Genomic DNA, 24,391 nt, shown 5'->3' on the forward strand with positions numbered 1-24,391 from the left:
AAAAAAACAAAATCAAACACTAAGAGATGAAGTTAATGATAAATCTCACCGTTTTTTTTTTCTGTTTCTTCGACTTGATTTTTTCTTCTTCGTCTTTTAGGTCATCAACATCAAGAACAAAAGTTAAAATCGAAAAAAATCAAATCAAATCTACTGAATGCATGCAAGAATACAATCGATTAAACTAGTTTTAATACCTGATTTCTTCTCTTTCGACTCCTGAAGACGAGTTTTTGTTGGTGTTTCATTCATTTCTGATGAACTGAATTCTAGGGTTTGTAAACTGTAAGTAATTTATAGGGTTTTTTAGAGTTTGAAATTGATTTCTAGTGTTTAATCAACTTCAATCATCGATTTAAATGATCGATTTCTTCGAATGATGTAGAATTTTTTTCTCTGCAGATCCGTTACGGAGTTAATGGAGGAGGAGAAAAAAACTGGTGAAGAAGAAAAGAAAGTAACGGGTGAAAAGTAAATGCTGTGACCGTTCAGGCAGTTAACCGTTGAAGGGTACTATTGTACTTCTGCACCTTTTAAATATGTTTAAATAATTCTGGGTGCGACTGAATCCAAAATTAATTGTGGGCCTGACGGTAAGAAGAAAAAAAATTTGAGCCTGCGCCTAATTTTCTCAAAATTGGTCCTTCCACCATCCAAATCAGCCGTGCTTCATCGACTTATGCTCTCCGGATGACAGATGACGCTCTAACCTCCTGCAAGGAATACCATTCCATCTATTGCTCCTCATATGATTATTTGACATAATTAGAGGGCGAATAGGGATTCATGGTAAAAAAGATTAACGACAAAGTTCAATTACATTTGATTGCAGAAAAGGCTAAAAAAACATTCTCAATCGTCAAGAGGACGAATTTCCTATCTTGTACAACCCATCATGACACTTCTATTAGTCTTGCTATTGATAAAAGGGCTCATGACCATACATTGATAGTTTTATCACGAGTGAAGACGCTCAACTTCTGCAACTCGTTTGTGGCGACATACATAGTGCTATCATTAGAAGACAGCTCATTGGGTACCGATGGAGAGCACAAAATTTCAAAGAATTTGAAGAATCATAAATGTAATTTTATCTTTTTAATTAGTTTTAGTTTCATTATAGCGTCATGGACCTTTCGCGTTGCACTCTTTTCCTTAGTCAAGGGTTTATCACCATCGGTTTTCCTTGACAAGCTTTTTAATGAGGCAACAAAAGCGAGTCCTGCTTTTTAAGTTTATTTCTTATGTATTCCTTGTGAAGCGGGCGACTTGGGTTGACATCGAGGACATATCCCTGTCTAGGGCAACCTTTAATGTTCTAATTCAAGCTGCTTAGCCGATTTATATTAATAAATCGATTTACTCTCAAAAAAAAAATCTCACTTATATTTAGTAAAATCAACATCTAGTGCTTACTGCAGAATATGACTGTCCTACACTAAGCAGAGAACTTAATGTTGATGGTGAATTCTTGACATGGAACAAAATTTTAAAGTCATAGATTTGTATATAGCTTTAGACGAATACATAATTTGGCAAGAATGACAAATCAATTTACAAACATTTTGCATTTAGAAAACTACTATAATGGGATCTAGAACCAGAAACTTCTATCACGGAGGTAAGACAATTTGTTGGCACAAAATCAGATCTGACAAAGTCTTCCCATGCCGATCGATCCTCCTCGAACAGTTTACTCCACCGTCCAAAATGTTTCTTAACAACGTTGAGAGAATGAATTCCTTTCACTTCATAAATCTCAACATCTACATTGTCATCAACCCATTTGTTTCTCTTCTCAATTTCTTCCTTGCTGGGAAACGATGATGAATCCTCAAGACATGAAATCACGGCTTTTACCCAGTTGGGTGTTATAATTAGCTTCAGCTTCTCAATGTCTGGGAAGAAATGAGGAATGATGGAAAAGTTCATGTCATTGACTTTATCGCCAACCCGACTATGAGCTATTTGATATAGAGGAATCTTTTGGCCTGATGGAGCAAGGCTGGGATTCATGGCTGAAGATTGCACCAATGAGGACGGACAATCTGACAAAATTCTCCATGTGGGTGCTGCATTTACATCATGAGTTTTCTCCGGATATTCAGAATGGCTACATGACTCTGCCACTTTGGTTTGCTTAGCTCCTGTACGCCAGAAAATAGATTCACGTCCAACCTGATTACCAACCAACTCTGAATGATTAAATTTATCGTATACAAATAAGTCAGTAGACTCAGTACCCATCTTGGGTCAAAAAACTGAACTCATGCTTATAAATTTATACATTCTTCCCCAAAGAAAATAGGCTACGCTAATCTCTAATCTAAGTATGTCAAAATTAAGGAAATGAAGGAGTAACAGAACTTACCAATTTCTTTTCAAGAACAATCTCTTTTTTGTTCCCTGTGCTGAAATCCATAAACATAAGTACATAACAGATAAGCATATCTCTTAATGCAAGTTACTAAATTTGGTTTATTGAGAAGTAGAACTAAGAGTTTGGTGCAGATTGGCAAGCAAGAATCTGTCATAATTTTGTGTGCTCCCTATAAACTAATTATTCAATAAGATAAAAGTAAACATCGCTGAGCCATAAACAGATGATTTTGTAATTTATTACTACTTGGTGTTAATAGTGCCCAATATATATGAAGCGAGTGGTGACTGCCCTAATTCGTTTCCCATCAGAAAGGGAGACGAAAAAAAATGGCGGGAGAGGGAGTTATGGAAAACCCTAGATTTTTCATCGCCCTTCATGTTGGTGCAGGATACCATGCTCCTTCAAATGAGAAATCACTCAAATCAGTTATGAGGAGAGCTTGTCTTGCTGCTGCTTCTGTTCTTCGTCAGGTAAATAAGTTCTCTTTTTTTGCCCCCCAAAAAGTTTATCAGAATCTCCATTTCTAAATCTCGATCGAAGTTAAAATGAAGTCAGTTTATTTCTCTATTATCAGGGTCCTGGTGTATGTATGGATGCTGTTTCGGCTGCAATTCAAGTATTAGAGGTACTTTCGCGGATTGAAATGGAAGTTATTTTGTGTGTTTTTATCCTTATTAGGGTTTTGAAATCTGATAAGTTAAAACTTATTTTTAATTCTTGTATTGTTACATAAGTATTTCTCATGAAGATGATATCTTTAGTGTGTACTAAAACAGATTGTAAGAGGATTAATATGAGTACCGAGAGTTAATAATTCAGTTTTTTAGTTTTGGTTTCATCAGTGACTTGATGTTATAATGCGATGATCTGTCAAGAACCAGATTAATTACCAATACACCTCAAAAACCTTAAAATCTAATTACTGACCTAGTTGTTATGTAGGTTGTCAATGCAGTAAAGTAGAACAGTCGATGAGCGCACTCAAAGTTTAAATTTCCTTCTATAAAAGTAAAAACTAGTCACTATTGAAAATTTTCTTACCATCATTTTCTTCAAAATGTCTAGGATGACCCAAGCACAAACGCTGGCCGAGGTTCTAACTTGACAGAAGACGGTCACGTCGAATGTGATGCGAGTATTATGGATGGTGCATCTGGAGCATTTGGGGCTGTTGGAGCAGTTCCAGGTATTTTTCCTTCTGGAATGTTTTAATTTCCATCCATCCCAACATAATTGGGAGGCTAAAAAATTCTCTATGTTTTAACTATGAGGTAGGAGCAGCTAATCCTTCTTTCTTTGTAGATCAGGTGTGCGTAATGCCATACAGATTGCTACTTGCTTGGCCAAGGAGCAGACAGGACCATCTTTGTTGGGACGAATACCTCCAATGTAATTAATTAAACGATCACTCATCTCAAGATTATATACAATAAAGTAGCCCTTCTGTATCATGTCTAGTCACTTCGACCACAATGTAGGTTGATTTGGTTCCTACGGTTGACTGCTTCATACTGACAACTATGACTAGATTTTATTTAAATGCACAATACTAGGGGTCATGCATTAATATGGGAGGTTTCAGAACTTCTTCCTGGTGCTCCTGGTTAAGGCTTAAATGCATACCTTATTATACTTATTGTTCTGATGATTGATGGCGTATTATGATGGATCTGATTCCTGGTTCATGTATTTCTGTAGCTTTTTAGTTGGTGAGGCTGCAAGTGAATGGGGAAAGTCTAAGGGCATTGTTTTTGGAACAGTAAAGGAGGATAATGAGGTAATATTTTCTTTGATGGCAAAGTTGCTATTACAGTTATTATTGTTGATATGTTGTTTCGCTTGTAAGAGTAGGGATAATCTGAATTAGTGGAAAAGAGATTCAGAGAACAGAGTCAATGTAATAAAGAAAGTGCGGAGCATGAAATGTTTGGCGCAATGAACAATTATCATTTCCTTGACAAGATAGTAGATACTCCCACCAAAACAGTCTATACTAGTGGGTTGTTATGATGATAATGTTGTATTGTCATTCGTTGAAAGTGTCTTGAACTGACCTATTGTTTCATTAGTTATTTTATAGTTTTCACTTACTTTATTAATATTATTTGATATAAAGTGGCTGGTGACAGAGAAAGGGAAAGCACAGTGGCTGAAATACAAAACAATGCTTGATGAGGCCAAAACAAGGAATGAGCTCTCAATTATGGAGCCACAGTCATCCAGTGCTCAAGATACTGCACTGCAACCAATTTCAGGTATCCAATGTGAATATACTTCATTAGTGATTTGCTGCATTACATTTTCCTGTCAATGTCACTTGAGAAAAAATGGAAATACGCGTTTGAAGAATTGTATATCAGTCTTGAGGAACAATGTTTGAACTCAAAAGGAAAGCATAAATCATTATAGAAATAAAGTAAAGGTTTCAAACCTACTTAGATATATAATTGGATCATCAATACATTTAGCAAACATAACTATGAAGAAAAGAAACAAATAAACCTATTTCTAGAATAGGGATGCTCACAATCTCCCAGATCAATAATTCGGTTCATAATAATCTCGACCAACATTCTTTTACTAATTTATATCAAACTCAATACGACAATTTAATTACTTATACTTCTTAGCAGCAGTGGAAGCAGTGTAAACAACAATTAATTAGTTCATATTAGTTCAGAAGGCCAATGGTTATTCACTTAACTTATTTCAGTTTTTACATTGTTCAGTCATTGCCTCATGCTTGAGACTAGGTATTTCAGTTTCAGATGTATGTGTAACGTTTGATTGCTTGCATGACTCTTGTGGTTATAGAATGAAGACTGAAATTCTTTGTCTGACTTGCTTAATTCAATTACATTTTTATTTAAAAGCAGTAGGATCTCAACCATGTGATCCTTTCAAGCAGAACAGGAGGAAAGACCAACCTAGTTTTATGCTGGATGCTTCTGAAGATGGTTCAGTGTCTGATACCGTGGGGGTTATTTGTGTTGATGCTGAAGGACACATAGCATCGGGGGCTTCAAGTGGCGGTATTGCGTTGAAGGTATCTTTTATCTACAATGGCCCCAATACTGTGCTGAACTTTTTGTAATAAGCAAATGCTGTTTGCTGGTTGTTTATTATCTGGACTTATTGGGTCTCTTTCAGCGTCAGTTCTATCTTAGTTTACATATGGGAATTTGATAGAAACATTCTGAATGTGATGATCATTTCTTAATTGCATAGTCAGGCTGTCAGCAAGAGTGTATCTATGATATGGTTGACCCACTAATTTTGTCTAAAATAATAAAATGAGAATCACAAAAAATGCATGGAATCTAGTTTTAAAACACAAAGCGTGTTTGATAACTTCTTGTTTAAACCTTGTGTCAGTTGTATTGAGGGGATAGTACCATTTGAGGCTCCTTATTGTCATGCATGTGAGATTCCGTTAGAGTTGTTTCAGTACGATGGAAATTTTTTGCTTTCAATTTGTTTTATCAAAGAACGTTATTCTGTTTAAAGAATTGGCTCCACTGAATGTTTAGTGACTTACTACAGGTTAATGGGCGTGTTGGTTTAGCAGCAATGTATGGTTCTGGCTGTTGGGCTAGCTCAAAAGGTTCCTCTGCGGCTCCTGACTTAGTAGGTTGCTGTGTTAGTGGCGGTGGTGAATACTTGATGAAAGGATTTGCAGCGCGCGGGTGTTGCTTTTCATCATCACTGTATGCTAACTTTATACTCAAAAATGCTGTTCTGCATAAGTTAAAAACATAATAAAATGTGAATGATGTGTCTACCTCTAGGAAAAAATGATGGATATATATGATGAAAATGACCAGGCATCTTGGAAGGGTGTCTCATGGGGTTGATACCTTGATCTTGGTGTAGTAACCTGATCTATATCCCCAAGTTGATTGTCAAGATTTAAATGACCAGGCCCATAATCTCAACTTGGGCCAAAACATGAAAACTCCTATTAAGACCAAGTCCACGTTGAGATTAATACCCGTTAGAGAGTAGGACAGCATTTTCTTTTTACTCTTCTTTCATTTCCTTGAATGTTTTTCGGACACTAATGAAACAGAAATTGTTTCTGTAGATCAGAAGACGGACCAGCATCTGCTTGCATTAAAGTTTTGAGTTCTATTATACATGAAAGCAGTAACCAAGGTGCTGACAGAAGTGCTGGAATTTTACTTGTTCATGCTGACGCACCCAAGACCTTGGTATGCTCCCTTCTTGTGCATTTCCATCAAATTTATTCTAATGTGTTGGATGAGATTCTTATCTGCATGTACATTTCAGGATTCAGAAAACTGTCAACAGCCGAGAACCATAGAGATTGCAGCAACCTACTCATCATTGTCCTTTGGAATAGGTTATTTTGGGAGCTCTATGAACCAACCGAAGGTATGGACTCTTTATTACATGTCAGTTGTGAAATTCTTTCATTAGGTCTATAATTGCTTGCCAGCTTCAGTAATTTGAGTTTCTACCTTGAAGTCCTGAACTTAGCAAACCAGGCTATTATCTGTTGGTGCGTGGCTTTCGTTTATTTTTACTGGCTGATCAAAAACCATTTATAGGGGTCTAGGATGAATGTGATTGACAAAGTATGTAGTTCTCTCCACTTTTGAACAAAGGCAAGCTGTGGCCCTATGCCATGGAACAATCCCTCGGAATACATCAGTAATTCTGGACATCTCTGGAAGACCAAGTTCAATGGTCGTTCCAGGGAAATGGGGAATTTCAGAAAGTAATCTTCTGAAATTACTTTCCTAAAAGGCTTATATGTATATATTAATGTTAAGTAAGGGGTTTCTGAATCCATTTTTGTGCATCCTATTTGGCTGGGGTGCACATAAATCGAAAGACTAAGTTCATTTCATTGTTACTCTTGGGTTCTAGTACCCATCAATAAGAGTTCTTTGTGATGTATGCCATACAGTTTTTCAAATGTATGGCAGGACAAGAAGTGCATCTGATTAATCATAAACTCCATGTACTGGCATGGTGTTGTCAGGGCTTTGGAAAGCTGGGGATCCACCAACTATTCCCTTAAAATGAGTACTAAAACAAACATAATTTTGCAAGGTCATATATAAGTGGTCTTGTTATCTTGTATACCTGTGTATAAGTTAGTGTGTATAAAATCTAACTTGTATACGGGTATATAAGATAACAGGACCCTTTATCTACTGACATTGTAAAACTATGTATATGGGTATACAATATACAATTAATTACTTCACTTATATACGGTATACCTGTATATATACAAGTTAATAAAAGTTGACAACAGAAGGTTAGGAAAATAGAATTTACCTGAAAATGGACTTTCTGTTTCCTTCCATTATCTCTTCGCAGATATGATTCTTCTGGCCCTATTTCCGACCTGACTAAAGGTGGGACAATAGGGCTGGGACAAACGGGGGAAAGGAGGTGGTGCCTTTCCCCACAGTGGATTAACAGGGGGGTGTACTTTTTGTGGCACTTCGGATAAGCGCCACATCACCTTCCTCTTACTTTTTTATCGATCCCGCATTCGTCCCACATTCTTTGCCTTCACTTTTGTCCCACGTTCAGTGTTTTCGCCCTATTTCAGGGACCTCTGAAGCAAAGCATGAAAACTCCATAGACAGGCTCTTTTCCCACCATTGTATTTGCTTTTTCAGGGGTTTTAGTGTTTCCCAACTATGCCTGCCTTGTCATTGAGAAATATAGAGCCAAGTGAATAGTCATATGTACGACTCTGTAGAGGATTCCATATCAAGCTCTGGTAGTATATGGAGAGTTCATAAACTTCTTTACTTGACCTTTTTTGCTTAAATTTTGTGCAGGTTTCAGTTCTTAGAAATACCAGACAGCAAAGCTCATCTGGTATTGACCATTTTGCAGCAAAGATAGATCTTACGGCAGGCAAAAACCTCCACAAGAAGAAATCCAGACTGGTTTAATTTGGAATGTGTGAACTGCAAGAAATTTTCATGTAGAAATAGAATCTGGAAATAGTAATTGTGCCAGAAATTTGAAATGCAAGAGTCAACAGTAATGGTGATTACCTATGGATTGCTTTGATGTTTAGTACGTAGCTGAAAAACTTTAAGCTGTATGGCTTTGTGTGAGGCCCCTAATTCATATCCTTTTCTTTTTCTTCAGTCTCAACTTTTTTATTTGAAAACATTAAACATGAATGGAATCACCTGCTTGTGCAATGTAGTAGATACATATGCATAGTTAGACGCTAACAAAATTTTAAAACAGTGATCTGTTCAATCAGTGATTCATACCTAAAGTGTGCAAAGATATTGTCCTTAGATAAGCTATATAGCAAGAAAGAACGATTTTTATACATTTTGAACACTGTTATAGTAAAAAATTACTCCAGTGTCAGTAGATAACATTTATGTTTATAGTTCACTGCAGAAGTTACAATAATCAAGTTCCTAATAAGTTGGTAAACTACAGTTTCTTCTACTACAAAAAATTTCAGAACCAAAGCTCCAGTGATTTCTTCGGGAATTTCATTTTCCAGTTTTATTGTCACTTGGTGCACCAAGTATCACCAAGCCACAATGTTTTGCCCTAAGTAAGGACTTCTTAAACTTTGGATGAACTCCTCTCAGCAGCATTTCTTCTCGCGCAGCATCCCACAAGGTAAATTATTGGCTAACACCAAACAAACTAGCAACATCGGTACAGAAACCACAAAACAGTAGAGATGACATCAAATACAAGAAAAAACTTGAAATGCAGATCTCTTCTGATCATGATCCAGAAACAAACTCTTGTTTTCAATCATCCGATCCTTGTGTGAATCCACTTAAGCTTTCATTTCCGCCTAATGTCAATGGTTAACCCACTGGATTTGGATGACTGAAATCAAGAGTAGTAACTTCTCGTCACCAGGTTATGCACCCGAGGATTCCATTGGTTCTTATACAAGCCTAGAAAAGGTGAAGAGCTTCTTACCAAAACCACAAACAGGATCACATTAAAAATTGCAACTACTCTCCATTCAGATTTCATATATTGAGCAACTCCAGCTCTGAAACAACCAGTTAAAGGAATAGATATTATATATGTTAGGTAGATCAAATAACAACAAAGAGAAAATGAAAATGGTCTCATATTTACTTGCAAGAATCACAGTTGTAGCACTTGACTGCTCGGATATTTTTGTAAAGTTTGCAGTCAATGGCAGTGCTGATCGGACCGAAACTGAGGTCATAGAACGAAGCATTTTTTGCAGGATACCCACACCTTGAGAAATATCAACAGATGTCAGAAAATTGTAAGCCCTTCAGTAGTATATCTCAGGAAAAGTTTAAAAATGACTTGGAATTTTAAATAAATGAAACACAAAAGGATAGAAGAAATAAAGCAATGCAGAAAAGGGTTTGGCGCTCTTTGGAGATAACTTTATAATAACTACCAAGGTAACCTCAAGCGTATTAGTTCTCAGTCTCCATTATCACGGACCAATATATTTATGATAAAACCACATAATTGAAAGATGATGCTGCATGGACTATATATTTGATAAATCAAGGAAAAGTCACCTACTCGGCTGGCGGACGACAACAACCAGCTTCTATGGGGGTCAATTTTGCCATTTTTAACTGTTTAAGATTCTGCATTCAGAAATCAAACGTCAAGGCGACACCAAAAAGAAAATTAGACATAAACACGGGACAATATAAGCTGACCTTATACTTCTTAGGCAGGTCATTGCAATCTTTAGAGTGCACGAGACAACTTTTCAAGTGTTTCCAATTCTGAGTGTTATTTAACTAAAAATATATCAAATAAATTGTTAGTTAAGCCTAGAAAATATAACTAGTTTCAACTTTTACATATGAAACTAAAACCAGTTCCTTACATGTTTTATGAACCAACTACTGTAATCTTGAAGCTGATACTCCTTGTACCTAATATAGAAGAATAGTGGTTGAAATAATATTCTGAAAAAAACCCATTAATTTTCTTTTTCGAGAGGATCAGCTGAAAGTGTACCCAATCCTGCTATTAACAAACCGTGGAAAGAAAAACAAAATACCATAGTTAGTTCAGAGGGATAGCATGCAGTCTCACCTTAATCCAGCCACAGTATGTCCAGATCCGTTGTTTGTTACAATAAACCTACAACCACAAGAAACAAAATTTAATAGCAAAATAGATTAGGATGACTTGCTACTGGACTTCAATTATACCTAAGGTTATTGACAAGTCAAATAAATAGTAAGCAGAGCTAAAAGGAGGAAATGAGACTTCCTGATTTGATACATTAAAGTGCAAAGTCGAGTGGAGTAGTGAAAGCGTCTTAGCGGGATACTGCTGCCTCTTGGAGTATCTAACTACTTTTGGATAAATGCTGTTAGATATATGGACATCCAACTCAAATACATAGGAAGGGCTACATAAGATCATTGTCTTCATAGTCTACTGGGTTTCCACTGTGAATATTTTCAACATGCTCCCTCACATATGAAACACTTCTTAATTGGGTTGTGTGAAACATGTTGCCGTTGGGCTCATCACATGTGGGACTCACTTGGATACCATGTCAAGTTTATGGACATCCAACTCAAAACCAATTGGCAATGAGTAGTGTGTCCTAGAAATCATCTTTACAGTTTACTAGGCCTTCAGTCCATGTGTGAGAACCTACTTTCAACAAGTATCCTTTCTGGTTGCAAGTATTGAATATATGCCACATTGGAGATGCAAATCCCTAATGTGGCTACATAGGATAATTGTACTCTATGACCTCCATGAAGCGAGGTGAGAGTTTGTTGAGAGTATAATAGGCTCACATAGAAACTGACAGCCTGATGAAACTTGAACACAATGATCTTGGACTACTCCACCCATTGCCAATTGGTTTTGAGTTGGATGCCCACTAACTTACTTTAGTATCAAAGCGTAACCTGCACGTAAATGGTCCAACGGTCACTTGTTGTCCACGTTACCAATGAAAAAAACCACGTGCTAACGTCAAAATAATGCATGTGAAAGGTGTCTTCTTGTTGAGAATAAAATCTGGAGCATTATAATAAACTTAGAAAGCTAAAGGCCTAATGAACTTTGAACATAAAGATCTGGAGTTGCTACACTCAACGCCATTTTGAATCAGACGCCCACAAAGATAATACGCCTGCTGAGGTGGAGTAGTTTATTAGAGCATCTCTTACGGGGTTTATAATAGTTCAACCGGTTATAAGTAATATTAGCCCAAAATCAGTACACTCGAGGTTTGTTAGAGCATCTCTTACGGGGTGGAGTAGTTTTGACCCTCCAGTCCACCCCTTTCACAACATTGAGTACGTTTGGTGGAGATTTCTGGGAACTCCACCAGATATCGTTGCAACAAACAGTTTATTGAAATAAACCTTTGTATTTTTATGTACTCTGCCTCATAATATTTGGTTGGAGTTTCCAAAGTGGACAAACTCCACCAAAGGCACTCAGCTCTTCAAAAGGGGGTGGAGTGGAGTGCCAAAACCACTCTATCCCATACAAGTTGCTCTTAAGCCTTCAGTTCCCATCTTATGTTTACAAACGTCATTTCCTACATCTTTCACTCACAGTCGACATAAATGGATAGCCCAAACAAACATGCATTAGAAGAGAAAAGTTTTCACACTGAGACTTTAGGGATGACTAACAACAAGTTCACTGGATGTTTGAGTAGATCAAATGAACAAGTTTCATCTTTGTCATAGGAAATACTTACGCCAGCACTGTGAAGACAAGAAGTCCCACCAATATTAACCCCAAAACTGCAAGATACAGCAAATGTAGAGTCAAGGACATGATGGACAATATCTACTTCGTCAAATCTGATTTACAAAAGAAAAAATTAACAACAGAAAGCAAAAAGAAATAATTTGGAAAGGATACAATCCATAGTAATATGGAGATGTCTTTATATGCACCCAAATACCCAATTAAGGATCTGAAAAGAAAAGAAAACCGAGATTAACAGGTTTTTGTTACAAATACGGAAAAATAGTAAAGAAAATTTGGAAACCATATAACATAGAAAGTTGAAAATGGTAATGAGGAGTAAAAGAGGTGGGAAAACTTACATGAGAAGAATGAAACCACCAAGGGCCAGTACAGGAAGAGTAAGAGACTTTCGACAACCGTCATGGTGAGTGCTCATCCACACCCCAAAACAAACAATAGCTACTGCTAACAGCTGCAATTATCAATTTAAGAAAATCATAAATCTGCTTAAGAAATTTAAGTTCTTGTTACAAACTTAGTTTGGGTTTATTCGGTCAAAAAAATACGCAAACAATTAACATGACACAAAATTAGGCATTCAGGTTTCACTCAATTTTGAAAATTTGTACATGGAACCACAAATTGAAAACGAAAATGAGGCACATTTTACGCAACGATTTTCATAAATGTTTCTTACTCTAAAAACCCCCACAATCCACACAAATACTATATCAAAGAAATAATGCATTCAAATTCCTAAGAAGTAACAAGTAGAATCAAAAGAGAAGAATATGGGTAAAAATAGAGTATTATGAGAACCCAACCCCTGAAAGAAACATACATACATTCATAGATATGAAAATGAAGTCATTAATGAAAGTTATGAACAAAACCTAAAACTAGGGAGAAGAAATGAAGCTCAAAAAAAACGTAAGGCAGAAAAATAAAGTTTGAAGAAACAAGAAGTAGTGGTTACCATGGTGAGAAAGTTGATCCATCTAATCAAGAAAGTGCTTGTTCCCATCCCCATCTTCTCTTCTTTCTCTGTAGAAATTTCAGTGGTTACTCATAGTCACTTGATGGACTGTAGGAGTAGAGAGAGAAAGAGAGAGAGAGAGGAGTTTAAAGCAGATAGATAGGAAAGTAGTTTGAGTTTTAATGAAAATCAGAAAAATCTAATAATTAAAACATCACTCCTCATGGTAAAAGAGTACCATTCCTGAGGTGGCAGTATCACATTCACAGTTTCAAATTTCAGAAAGGATGTTTTATGGTATTTAGGTTCTGTTTAAGGGTTCATTAGTCTTATCAAGGTGAAATTGAGACACAAAACGACAAATACGGTGGGGCCAGCATAAAAATACTGCAGTGAATAGTAGTGGCACCCACGAATTAGGGTTTTAGATTCTCCAACAGTAGCTGGGGTTTTTTTGTTGAAGGAAGTGGAAGGGTTTTTCTGGTTCCTGTATGTGAAACCAGCCACTGACGAAGAATAGTTGCAGTTAGTGTTGAGGCTTTTGTGGGGGAGGGGGCTTTTGGTCAAGGTTGACAATTTTGAAGAAGAAGAGAAGCTTGCTTGTAGCACCTCCAGTGGTAAGACTTCTTACAACATTGGAATTGATTGCTTGATGTTAATTAGGACCTATGATGATTATGATAACAGTGTATCCCATTTTTTTGAATTTAGGAAAACATATTTCTCTATGATCAATTCCTTTCTCTGCTTTGAATTATTGTTTTGTTGTTTAATTTGTATTCTAAATGTTCGACGAATGTCCACTTAGACAACTTGGGCTCATATATCTTCCGTTGTAATATAGGTATCTAAATGGTAAGACTTCTTCTTCCTAGGGGCAAAGAGATATCGTCTGTTTCTTCTTTCTAAATCCCAGAAGTGAGATCAATACTATGTGAAGCAGATATTCGAAACCGGTAACAACAATCATTTTAATTCATTGATAACAACACCCAGCTTTTATTTCAAGTAATTGCTGCTATGAGCTCCAGTTTCTAATAATTTAGTAGTGGGGTCTAACTGTTTGTAGAAATTCCTAATAGACAAACTAATTTCAAGTTTGATTTAGTCTTTTAACAATTTTTTTGATCATTGTGGTGTCTGTCTGGATTAGGAGATATTACATTTTCACTGAAAGTTAGATTATATGTACGTGATGTAAAAGATAGCTCGGTTACTCGCTTTGCCTGAAACTGAGCAGTAAAAATGCAGGATGTATATATCAAAGTCAATTTTGTTAGTTATCCTAATGGACTACTTTTTTTCTTCCTCTTGGAGTCTTGGTCAAAGACTCTAGAGTGATACAGTTATGTGATTTGTGCGAAATGATTATAACTGTCGAACTGCCTACCAAGGACAGACCTGTGCAGCATGTCAAAGTCCTCCATAATAACATCTAAATAAGCTGACAAATAACAACTCTTCAATGCATCACATGTGACTGCATAATATATTTTACAAGTTTCGGATTGGCAAGCGCATAGCGCATGACCAACACTTGACTTCGATTGATGACTGCTTTCAAGAAAAGAAAAATTACGGAACGGAAAAATTGACTTTAGTTGAAAGGGAAAGGCAGGCGCATCGCGCATACGTCTTGACTAGTGGATATAGAAGATTCTGCCATTTATGTGATTGAAAATTATTTATTTAATCAGGAACCAAACTTCAGCCTAATTATCTTGGTCAAATTATTTGATGGATTTCATGTAAATTATCATTCTTTCTATGTGTTTCAGAGGGAGACAAGAAGGTAGAAGTCTGAAATTTGGTGACATAGTATAAAAATGGCAAACAGCAAGTACGAGTATGTGAAGTCATTCGAGGTGGAGGACAAATTAATGCCATCTACATGGATTGTTCTACGAATAGACGGCCGTCATTTCCACCAGTAAGTTCACTTCACCTATATATGTGTTGTATTTTGAATTATACATTTTTTCGAAAGGAAGAAAAAAAAAATCCATCAAGAAGTTCAGTTTTCAGATTGAGCTCTCTGAAAGAAGTTATGATTTGTGTAATCTCATATTTACGCCTCTAATTGATAAAAATATGTTTTAAAAGAACTCAACACGCATCACAAGGGTAATCTTCAACACTTCATGGTCTCCACGATGTAGTTGTAAGGAACCAATATTCTAAGGTCGTATGGTTGTTGTTTTAGATTCTCTGACAAGCATGAATTTAAGAAACCAAATGATGAGCGGGCTTTGGAACTGATGAATGCTTGTGCAGAGGCAATGTTTGAAGAGTTCCCAGATTTAGTCTTTTCATATGGAGTTAGTGATGAGTACAGGTAATCTTATGAATTGATTTTATTATTACTCCATTATTTCGATGTGTTTTCTTGTGATGTTAGTTTCTTATATGCTTGCTATTAATTGGTTTTCAGCTTCGTTTTCAAAAAAACAACAGAATTTTACAATAGGCGATCCAGGTTTGTTACCAATCCTTTTTATTGTTTCACTGTTTGCCCACTAAAAATTTAGTGCTGAATGTCTTGCATAAATGTTGTAGAAGTTCTGCAACCTGTTAGAATTAATTGAAGCATTTTAATAGGAAGGACAAACAAATATTTTGCTGTCATAATGACTTCGATAATCTTCAAATTTTTGTATATCCAAAATCATGCTGGTGTAATAATGCCAATTTGTCTGACTTAGAAAACATCATCCATCTTGTGGTATTAGTTTTTCCATCTAGTATGGTGTTGATTTTTTCAGTTTTTCTTTTTTGTGATGTATGCAGCAAAATAGTTTCCATCACTGTTTCTTTTTTCACATCTTTCTATGTCATGAAATGGAAAGATTTTTTTCCGGACAAAGATTTGAAGTCCATACCTTCTTTTGATGCTCGTACCGTTTGCTACCCCTCCACCAAGATTGTTCGAGATTATTTGGCATGGAGACAAGTAGATTGTGAGTAGTTAACGGAACCATCTTCGTTTGATTCTGACTGTTGTATGTGGCAGAAGAATTTTGATCTTCATCTTTTAGGTAAAGGTGTTTTTATCCCAATGGACTATAAACTCGCCACTGCATTTTCTTTTGTAGGTCATATTAATAATCAGTACAACACTTGTTTTTGGAAGCTGATTGAATCCGGAAAGACCAAAAGTGAAGCTCAAGATAGATTAAAGGTAACAAAAATAAAAACTATGTGATGAATATGTATAATTTGACAGGATTTTTTTTTCTTTAAAAAAATATGGGGAAAAAAATCGTTTAGTTTGTTTTCCGTGTATCAACTTTTTTTCTCATAGCTTAAGATTTCAAAAGGTTTCTTGGACATGATTTAGTGAACGCTGTTTTGTTAGGGTACTCAAACCCAGGACAAAAATGAAATTCTTTTCCAACTTGGGGTAAACTACTCCGATCTACCAGCCATATTTCGTAAAGGATCCTGCGTGTTCAAGGACAAGGTAAATTCTTGTTTCGCGTCATCGCTTTAAAAACCATATATTGCACTTTGTTTACAGATGCCTGATGATGTGTTACAATCAGGTAGCTTCTTATTTGGCATCATCATTTAAAAACCATATCTTACCCTTTTTGATAGATGCGTGATGATGTGGTACAATCTCATAAATGTTTTGTTGCTTTCTATACTCAGGTCGAGGAGATAGTGAAGTACAATGAAAATGGACAACCTGTCAAAAGATCAAGAAATAAGGTGATTACTGATCATTGTGATATTATTGGTGACAAGTTTTGGAAAGATCATGCAAGCATCCTCGAGGACGAGTAGAAATCATCAGAGTACATCGACCACAAGCTCAGTTTCAGAATAATCTTGCTCTGTGTTATAGGATTCATCAATTCTTTTGGTATTAATTATAGAGATTTTATTTTATTTTATTTTCAAAACCAAAATTTTATTAATTATAATTTTTGTTAGTGGGAGAGCAAAAACGGATGCTAGGAGTGCAAAAATCGTAGTTGACTCACAAACAACACCTATCGATCATGGTTTTCAAATTGTGACTTTAATACCCCACTAATCACACCAACTGACCATACAAAAATGACACAAATTCCCCTAGAAACCTCCACTACCATCATCTACACCGCCAAACATTGATGATGGCTATCACCTTATCAGAGACATAGAGATATTATTCAATACCAGAAATCTTGCTGGGGTTAGAGCAGTTCCTATGAAATGAACAAACCATCAAGTTTGTTCGTTTTGCTCTCATTATGGACTCAACAAACATGAAAATGGATGTTCAAACCAACAAATTTGTTGGTTTGTTCATTGAGTTGGAACATGTAGCGCGCTTGATGAAAAGTCGGGTGATCTTCGCTCCACCGCTGGCGGTTGAGCCAAAAACGCTGGGGATTGTCTTTCCAGCGCGCGCTCTTGATTAAAGCGCCGCGTTTTTTATAGAAGCGCCAACGGCTTAATCTGGACAGCTGAAAATTGTTATGATCTAACGGCTATAATTTTTGAGTTCTATAAATACTCCTCATTTCAACTCCAAATTCACGTTAACACATCTAGTCTTCTTTACTCTTCTCCGAGTTTAAAAACATTCTTCAACTTCAACAAATTTTTCTATTCTTGAATTTTTCAATTCTTGAACATGTCTTGGCCCTTGTTAGTTTGGAGCGCTCCGTTTACTAAAGAAGAAGATGAATCTATTTGCAGAAGTTGAGTTTGGAAATAATGTCTGACCCAGTACCCATAAGATAAACATCCTTTCGAGTTCAGGATATTCATGTACATGCTCTGGGTTTCTGGGTTGGTTAAGGAAAAACTTCAATGCTGAACATTTAATCCCACCTCCTTTCAATTGTTTATATTCTACAAGTATTTCTGAATCTATAAACGAGGGAAAAAGCGTCTCCCATTTACTATTTGTTATCCATTCGTCTTGGTTGAACGGTGGCGGCTCTCTTATTCCACGTGGGATCCCACAAATGAATACAAATCAAGGAGCGTTATTCATATTACAAGTAAATATCAACTCCAAATTCACATTCACACATCTAGTCTTCTTTACTCTTCTCTGAGCTTAAAAAAATTCTTCAACTTCAACAAATTTTTCAATTCTTGAACATGTATCACCCTTGTTAGTTCGGCGCGCTCCGTATACTAAAGAAGAATATGAATCTATTTGCAGAAGTTGAGTTTGGAAATAATGTTTGACCCAGTACCCATAAGATAAACATCCTTTCGAGTTCAAGATAGTCATCTATATGCTCAGGGTTTCTGGGTTGGTTAAGGAAAAACTTTAATGTTGCACATTTAATCCCACCTCCTTTCAATTATTTATATTTTATAGGTATTTCTGAATCTATAAACGAGGGAAAAAGCATCTCCCATTTACTATTTGATATTCATTCGTCTTGGTTGAACGGTGGCAGCTCTCTTATTCCACTTGGGATCCCACAAATGAAATACAAATCAAGGGGCGTAATTCTTATTACAAGTATAATATCAACTATGATCAATTCTTTTGATTATTTATTAATTATTTAAAAAATATAATTTAAGTTAAGTTATACAAGCTTACCAATTTCAAAATCAATGAAATGGAATGTGTGCGTCGTCGCCCACCACCTTTCTACCATTGTTGTCGGAATTTTGTTATTGTGTTTTCTAGGCTTCACACTATAAGGCGCACGCCAGGGATATCTGTCAACCCTTTCTCGGACTTGAGGAGGAAAAACTCCATAAATAGCCTTTAAGTCTTAATATCCACCTCTCGTTCTAAAATAATCATCAGACCGATCTTGATGCCCCGACACATGACCTTGTACTAATGATGGACCAACAACGACACTCGACGTAACAAACTCTGCTTCCCGATTTTGAGAAAAATCTACACCTGTGGCAGGCCGCGGTGCAGGTTCATTTCTTCGATCTCTTTTCTTCTTTACACTATTGACCGTTTTTCTTAAAAGGCCGCTCATATTGTATCAAAAAAATTTGATCTAGAATAAGGAAATAGTAGTGGTGTGATATAAATGAAGTCAGTTTAATCCAATTTATAGGTTTTGAAATATAGACGTTGGAATTATGGCCGTTGGAGATATGAACGTTGGATATTTTGTATATCACGCCCGCGTTGACAGGACCAACGCCCGAGTTTGTTCAACCTACGCCAGAGTTTGTATTCTCAACGCCCGCACTTTTTATTCAAACTCCAGCGTTTGTCTCAAGAACGCGCGCTTGGTTATCCAATTCTCAGTGTTTTACCATTGTGGAAAAGCCAGTTTGGCCATCCACCTGGCTCAACAAAAAAATGGATTTGGCCATTGCCGTAGGAACTGCCCTTAGTGAAACTTGAACCTAAGAATTGGGGATAAAATGGAAGAGAATAAAAGAAATATCGGTGGAGAAGCCAATGGAATATGTAACAACAAATTATCCAAAGATATTAGAAGTGTTAACGGAGAGAGGGAAATTTGGGTCTAGAGAGTCATTGCATAAAACTGGAGAGAAAGTGGCGGAATTATTAGGATATTCGAGAATTCACTAATTTTGGGATTTTTTTTTTATTGCTTGTTGTTTCTGTGAGATTCCTCCTGAATTGATGATAATGTGAGGAAGTTTTTTGATGAATTAATGGGTTATTATAACTAGTTAAGATTAGGAAATGCAATTGTAATACGATTTTTGGTAAGTAATGAATATGTTGCAGAGGCTTAACCTAGATTTTTGATCAAGTAATAATTGATTATGTTGCATACATCTATCTTTCTTGGAATTTCATGCCTAGCATGACAACGCCTTCCACTAAAGAGGTATTGGATGCAATGGAGTTGAAATAGAAGACCAGACATATTAATTGGTGTTGGTGGTGGAGATGATATGATGGTGGTGAACCGGTGGCGTAGACAAGATTTAAGCCTTATATTAGCTTCAAAAATGTAAACGGGCTGTGTGCAAGTGAATGGAATGTGTGTCAGTAAAGGTATTTTGGTCCAAGTTAGAAATATATATTGAATGAGTTCTAATCAGTGAGTTGGCTATTGAATGAGTTCTAATCATCACTGCTCGGTCGAACTTGCAAGCGTTGTTGTCTCAAGCTTGTTTGTGAAGTTTAGTTTCCAAACCAATAAGTTTTGATTTCTAGTCTACTTATAGCTAAGTCTCGGATTAGGATCGAATGTGTAGTTGAGCTTTAGACTTCACGGTGTTCATCGATTGAATACGAAGAACTATTAAAGGGAGCTTGTGGAACTTCATCAACAAAAGGTATGTGGAGACTTGAACTCATCTATCACTCAAAAGTCTATTTCTACCCTATCTCCTATTTGAGACAAAAATTCGTATAGCTATATAGACTTCAATTATACACATTTGATATTTCGAGCTGAGTTTAATTCGCTTACATATTTCTCGAATATGAGTTCGTAAGATTTCGCTTTTACCAAGTTCATCTTATATTCTTGACGAAAGTCAAAAGATGATCATGTGAAAATCGCTTGGTAACATCTTATATGATTTGTGTGAGACAGTTATTTGGTGTAGACTCGGAATGTTTCGTACTGATCATTTGATCATTTGAAAATAGCTTTGTAGCTAATAGTTTGTGCGAGGCAGCTATTGTCGTCTTCTAAGAATATTTCAATGATTGAAATGGGAGCTTAGAACAATTAACCAATGATTGGATATATCACAATATGCGTACTTGTATGCTAACTGTTGCAAGTTACTCCAAGTCCGGGAATCTAGTGTGCATACCCGTATGCATACTGATTCAACAGTTGAAGTCCGGGAACTATAGTATGCATACCCGTTTGCATACTAACTTCAACTGAGTTCGGTTGTGTACGACAGTATGCATACCCGTTTGCATACTGGTGAACACAGGCCAGGTCCGGAACTCTAGGTATGTGTACCCGTTTTCATACTTGAGTGGTTAAGTTCTAAAATCGGTTAACTCGTGAACAAATACATTTATATAATAAGGAATGCAATCTTTTGCAAATCGTGGCTATAATGTTCATGAATTGTTTCGAGTGAATCAAAACCGATTTTGCTTCAATTGTGTCTTGTATACTTCTATGAGAATCGTGGCTATAACTAGGTTCATTTGAGTCATTTGTACTAGTTGTGTTAAAATGAACAAGGTTGATATGAAAGTGTTCATATGGCTAACTTCGGTTAACTATTATTGAGCCAACTAAGTGTACGCGTTTAGGTACGGTTACCCATATCTAAATAAAACTGGATTTCATTTTTGTGTAACAAGCCAAGACAAACTAACGGTTGAAAGATATTGGCTTGAATCTAATCATGTATTCATCTAACGGTGAATATTGATTGCTTTATTCCAAAGCTATCAAAACCTGATTTGAAAACTATGTAAGGGAGAACTCTAGCAACTGGGAAACCTAATCCACACACCTCATGTGTAATACTAGTTGCGACTAGAGTCGATTCTCATTTAACCTAGGTTTTTCCTAAAACCATTATAAGTTAACCACTTAAATACTTCATTGGGATTGTGAAGCCAGACCCAACTATTTTCTCTGTAGTTGTGTGTTCTGATCTTACTTTGTTCTATCGTATTGAGTAATATCTTCTCTAAGATATGCTTGAGATTCAGTATCCGATAGGTAAGATAAAAAGTAGTCACAAACATATTCGTCTCATCGTTTGTGATTCCACAATATCTTGTTCCGCTACCATACAGTTAAGATTATTGTGAGGTGATTGATATCACTAGGTTGTTCTTCGGGAATATAAGTCCAGTGTATCAATTGGTTCCTGTTCACCTTGATTTATCAAAAGACGGAACAAAACTCGTACGTATTTCTGTGGGAGACAGATTTATCTATTCAATAGAATTTTCTATGTGAGATATATTTGTTTATCAAGTCTTCGACTTTGGGTCGTAGCAACTCTTAGTTGTGGGTGAGATCATCTATGGAGAATTCGGCATGGTTCTAGAGGCGTAAGGAACGTGACTGTACCTTGATCAGAATGAGATTTGTTAGGGCTCAACTACATTCCAGTCTGAGGTTAACTTGCAGTAGGGTAGTGTCTGTAGCGGCTTAATACAATGTGGTGTTCAAATCTGGAATATGTCCCGGGGTATTTCTGCATTTTCGGTTTCTCGTTAACAAAATTTCTGGTGTCTGTGTTATAATATAACCCCTATAAAATAATAGCTTCCGGACCGGCAAAATTTATCAATTTATGGCGATATTAATAATCGCATAAATTAATAATTATTAAATTATATACTAGTTAGTTTATCAAAATATTTTTTAATTCTAAAAAAAAATATAATCAACAAAATGAACCAATATACCTTATTTCATTGCTAATTGTTTTCGTCATTGTAAGATTCGTTCAATGGATGACACTGTATCAAAGAATCTAAGTGAAGCGTCGGATAATAGAGGAACTATAGAATTGCAAAATTTAATCAATAAATTGAATTATCACAGTGGAATGGATGTTGAATTTATTTTAAATTGCCCACAAAAGGATAATATTTCAGATTTGTTGATTGATGAAGAAATAATTGAGACTGTCATGGGAAAAGACGAAAGTGATGATGTCGAAGTCGATCATATGAAATTGTAGTCGCAGAGCCACCTTGAATAGGTTTTTATTGCATTAGGAAACGACAACACCAAAAACTCTTCTGATGTTAAGAAAAATCCAAGATGAAAATCAATGTGACGTCAATTTTAAGAAAAACAAAGTCACGACTGAATCATTCTTTACCAAATTAGCACAAGTAAAACTAAATTTATATAAATTGGAGAGTTATTAATTTATATATTCGAATGGACCTATAGAAAGCTAAAAAAAATTATTATTTTATAAATTTAGCGAATTATTAATTTAGCACGTTGGACCCGACTCGGGACCGGCAAAATTTATTAATTTATCGCGGATTAAATTGTAGGGATTCTACTGTATTTCTTTCCACGTTATATTTGTTTATATAATTGAAATTTCACAGGTTGTGCGTAGTTCAATAAATTAGATAATCCAACCTTTGGTTGTTGATATAAATTGATTGACACTTGAACACTGGTATTTGGTACCGTTCAAGTTGTTTCTCATAATAATCAGGCTCGCAGATTCCATCTGTTTGATTTGCTGATTACATTGAGAAATAGAGATATAACTATTGGTTTTCCATTGATTGAGTCTGACTGTCTAGTTGATTCTCTTGGAAATTATATTGGAGTTTGTCCATACATATTGCATAAACGAAATATTGGGTGTGGTTGTTAGACCCCCACTTTTTCAATTGGTATCAGAGCAGGAAAACACGTTTAAGACCTTATAAGTTTGTGTTTGTAGCAATCTGACTTTATGGACAGTTGTGTTATCTCTGAAAAACATATCACCAAAAACAAAAGTATGTTTCCATGAAATCTATTAAATAGAAAGATGTTTCTACCTCTCAAATAGATGAACATCATGTTCCCATAAAACAGACAAGTATTGACAAGTGTTACCCTGATTCTTTCACTGACGAGTCTAACTCTGAAGTTGAGGCATCCAAAGGAAGTGCAATGATTCTGAACCGTGTTAGATTCCAGGCACCCGAAATCATTAGGCTGAAACACAAAGTCAATAAGATCATTTCTATAGTAAATGATCGTGATTTATAAATAAAAGCTCTTCGTGAGGAAAACACTGAAGCCTGTTCATCTCAAACCTTACTCAATGCCAAAATCAAGGAGGATGCTTTGGAAATTGAACATCTATTAAGTAGACTCTCTATTCAGGGTAAAGGATGTTCTGGGTAGACCATTATACCATTCACTTCTAAACCAACCGTGAAGTTAGAAACCGCGACCATGTATAATCATGATCCTCTGACAAAAACAGTTCCAGAAGTTGAAATACCCTCTCTTCCGATTTCTAAAGATGCTCCTGTGACTTCCACTCATCAACAATTCATCACATCTCTTGGAAGGAAGGAGTCTCCTAACGATCCTGTTAATCCTACTTACTCTAATCACTCTCGTGATCTGATATGTCTTTTTGTGATTCAAAAGGACACGTTCAACAGATATGCAATGTGAGGAAGAATGACTATTTCCTTGGTCATATTCAACACACCTTAGATTTAATACTCAAAGGTGTAACTGACATTCGGATGTCTAAACCAACTGGTTTTAGTACTTATCCCGTCAACTCTTCCAGGAATGTGAGTTCAGATTACTCTTCCTTTTTTCGAACGACGAATAATGATTTTAACATATATCGTCCAAGGAGAATTCGTCAAGGTCCTTCTCAACCTAAAGCGGAGAATGATGTTCAAGAAGTGAGAAAGTGTCCAAAAGATG

General features: G+C 36.1%; 4 protein-coding genes across 9 annotated transcripts; 2 read left to right on the forward strand and 2 right to left on the reverse strand.

The window, feature by feature from the left end:
- Window positions 1-1,554: 1,554 nt before the first annotated feature.
- Window positions 1,555-2,490, reverse strand: LOC113305858. The gene is made up of 2 exons (XM_026554853.1): window positions 2,372-2,490; window positions 1,555-2,178 (listed from the first exon to the last, which is right to left on the reverse strand). Exons 1-2 carry the CDS (start codon window positions 2,447-2,449, stop codon window positions 1,555-1,557), a joined length of 702 nt encoding a protein of 233 aa, XP_026410638.1. The 5' UTR covers window positions 2,450-2,490.
- Window positions 2,491-2,685: 195 nt separating this feature from the next.
- On the forward strand, window positions 2,686-8,526 carry LOC113302341 (putative threonine aspartase). Of its 2 annotated transcripts, none has more exons than XM_026551246.1 (11): window positions 2,686-2,853; window positions 2,958-3,008; window positions 3,449-3,569; window positions 3,691-3,772; window positions 4,082-4,160; window positions 4,500-4,638; window positions 5,257-5,429; window positions 5,927-6,090; window positions 6,468-6,594; window positions 6,674-6,778; window positions 8,209-8,526. In XM_026551246.1, the coding sequence occupies exons 1-11, from the start codon at window positions 2,710-2,712 to the stop codon at window positions 8,323-8,325; spliced, it is 1,302 nt and encodes a 433-aa protein (XP_026407031.1). In that variant the 5' UTR covers window positions 2,686-2,709; the 3' UTR covers window positions 8,326-8,526. The 2 variants fall into 2 exon arrangements, with proteins under 2 accessions (XP_026407031.1, XP_026407032.1); XM_026551247.1 differs by having other exon boundaries at window positions 5,260-5,429.
- A 161-nt stretch (window positions 8,527-8,687) lies between these two features.
- LOC113302342 (tetraspanin-10-like) lies at window positions 8,688-13,255 on the reverse strand. 3 transcript variants are annotated; one of them, XM_026551249.1, is made up of 11 exons: window positions 13,077-13,255; window positions 12,460-12,572; window positions 12,272-12,326; window positions 12,105-12,157; window positions 10,463-10,510; window positions 10,251-10,299; window positions 10,078-10,161; window positions 9,935-10,002; window positions 9,506-9,631; window positions 9,341-9,416; window positions 8,688-9,037 (listed from the first exon to the last, which is right to left on the reverse strand). In XM_026551249.1, the coding sequence occupies exons 1-11, from the start codon at window positions 13,128-13,130 to the stop codon at window positions 8,969-8,971; spliced, it is 795 nt and encodes a 264-aa protein (XP_026407034.1). In that variant the 5' UTR covers window positions 13,131-13,255; the 3' UTR covers window positions 8,688-8,968. The 3 variants fall into 3 exon arrangements, with proteins under 3 accessions (XP_026407034.1, XP_026407033.1, XP_026407036.1); XM_026551248.1 differs by having other exon boundaries at window positions 12,105-12,160; XM_026551251.1 differs by having other exon boundaries at window positions 8,688-9,052; window positions 12,105-12,160.
- Window positions 13,256-13,348: 93 nt separating this feature from the next.
- Window positions 13,349-16,972, forward strand: LOC113302343 (tRNA(His) guanylyltransferase 1). 3 transcript variants are annotated; one of them, XM_026551252.1, is made up of 9 exons: window positions 13,349-13,693; window positions 13,921-14,032; window positions 14,855-15,006; window positions 15,280-15,411; window positions 15,508-15,552; window positions 15,864-16,033; window positions 16,169-16,254; window positions 16,432-16,536; window positions 16,728-16,972. In XM_026551252.1, the coding sequence occupies exons 3-9, from the start codon at window positions 14,903-14,905 to the stop codon at window positions 16,860-16,862; spliced, it is 777 nt and encodes a 258-aa protein (XP_026407037.1). In that variant the 5' UTR covers window positions 13,349-13,693; window positions 13,921-14,032; window positions 14,855-14,902; the 3' UTR covers window positions 16,863-16,972. The 3 variants fall into 3 exon arrangements, with proteins under 3 accessions (XP_026407037.1, XP_026407039.1, XP_026407038.1); XM_026551254.1 differs by having other exon boundaries at window positions 13,921-13,931; XM_026551253.1 differs by lacking the exon at window positions 13,921-14,032.
- Window positions 16,973-24,391: the final 7,419 nt, after the last annotated feature.

The sequence above is a fragment of the Papaver somniferum genome, chromosome 8 (genome assembly GCF_003573695.1).
Source record: "Papaver somniferum cultivar HN1 chromosome 8, ASM357369v1, whole genome shotgun sequence".
Taxonomy (NCBI): Eukaryota; Viridiplantae; Streptophyta; class Magnoliopsida; order Ranunculales; family Papaveraceae; genus Papaver; species Papaver somniferum.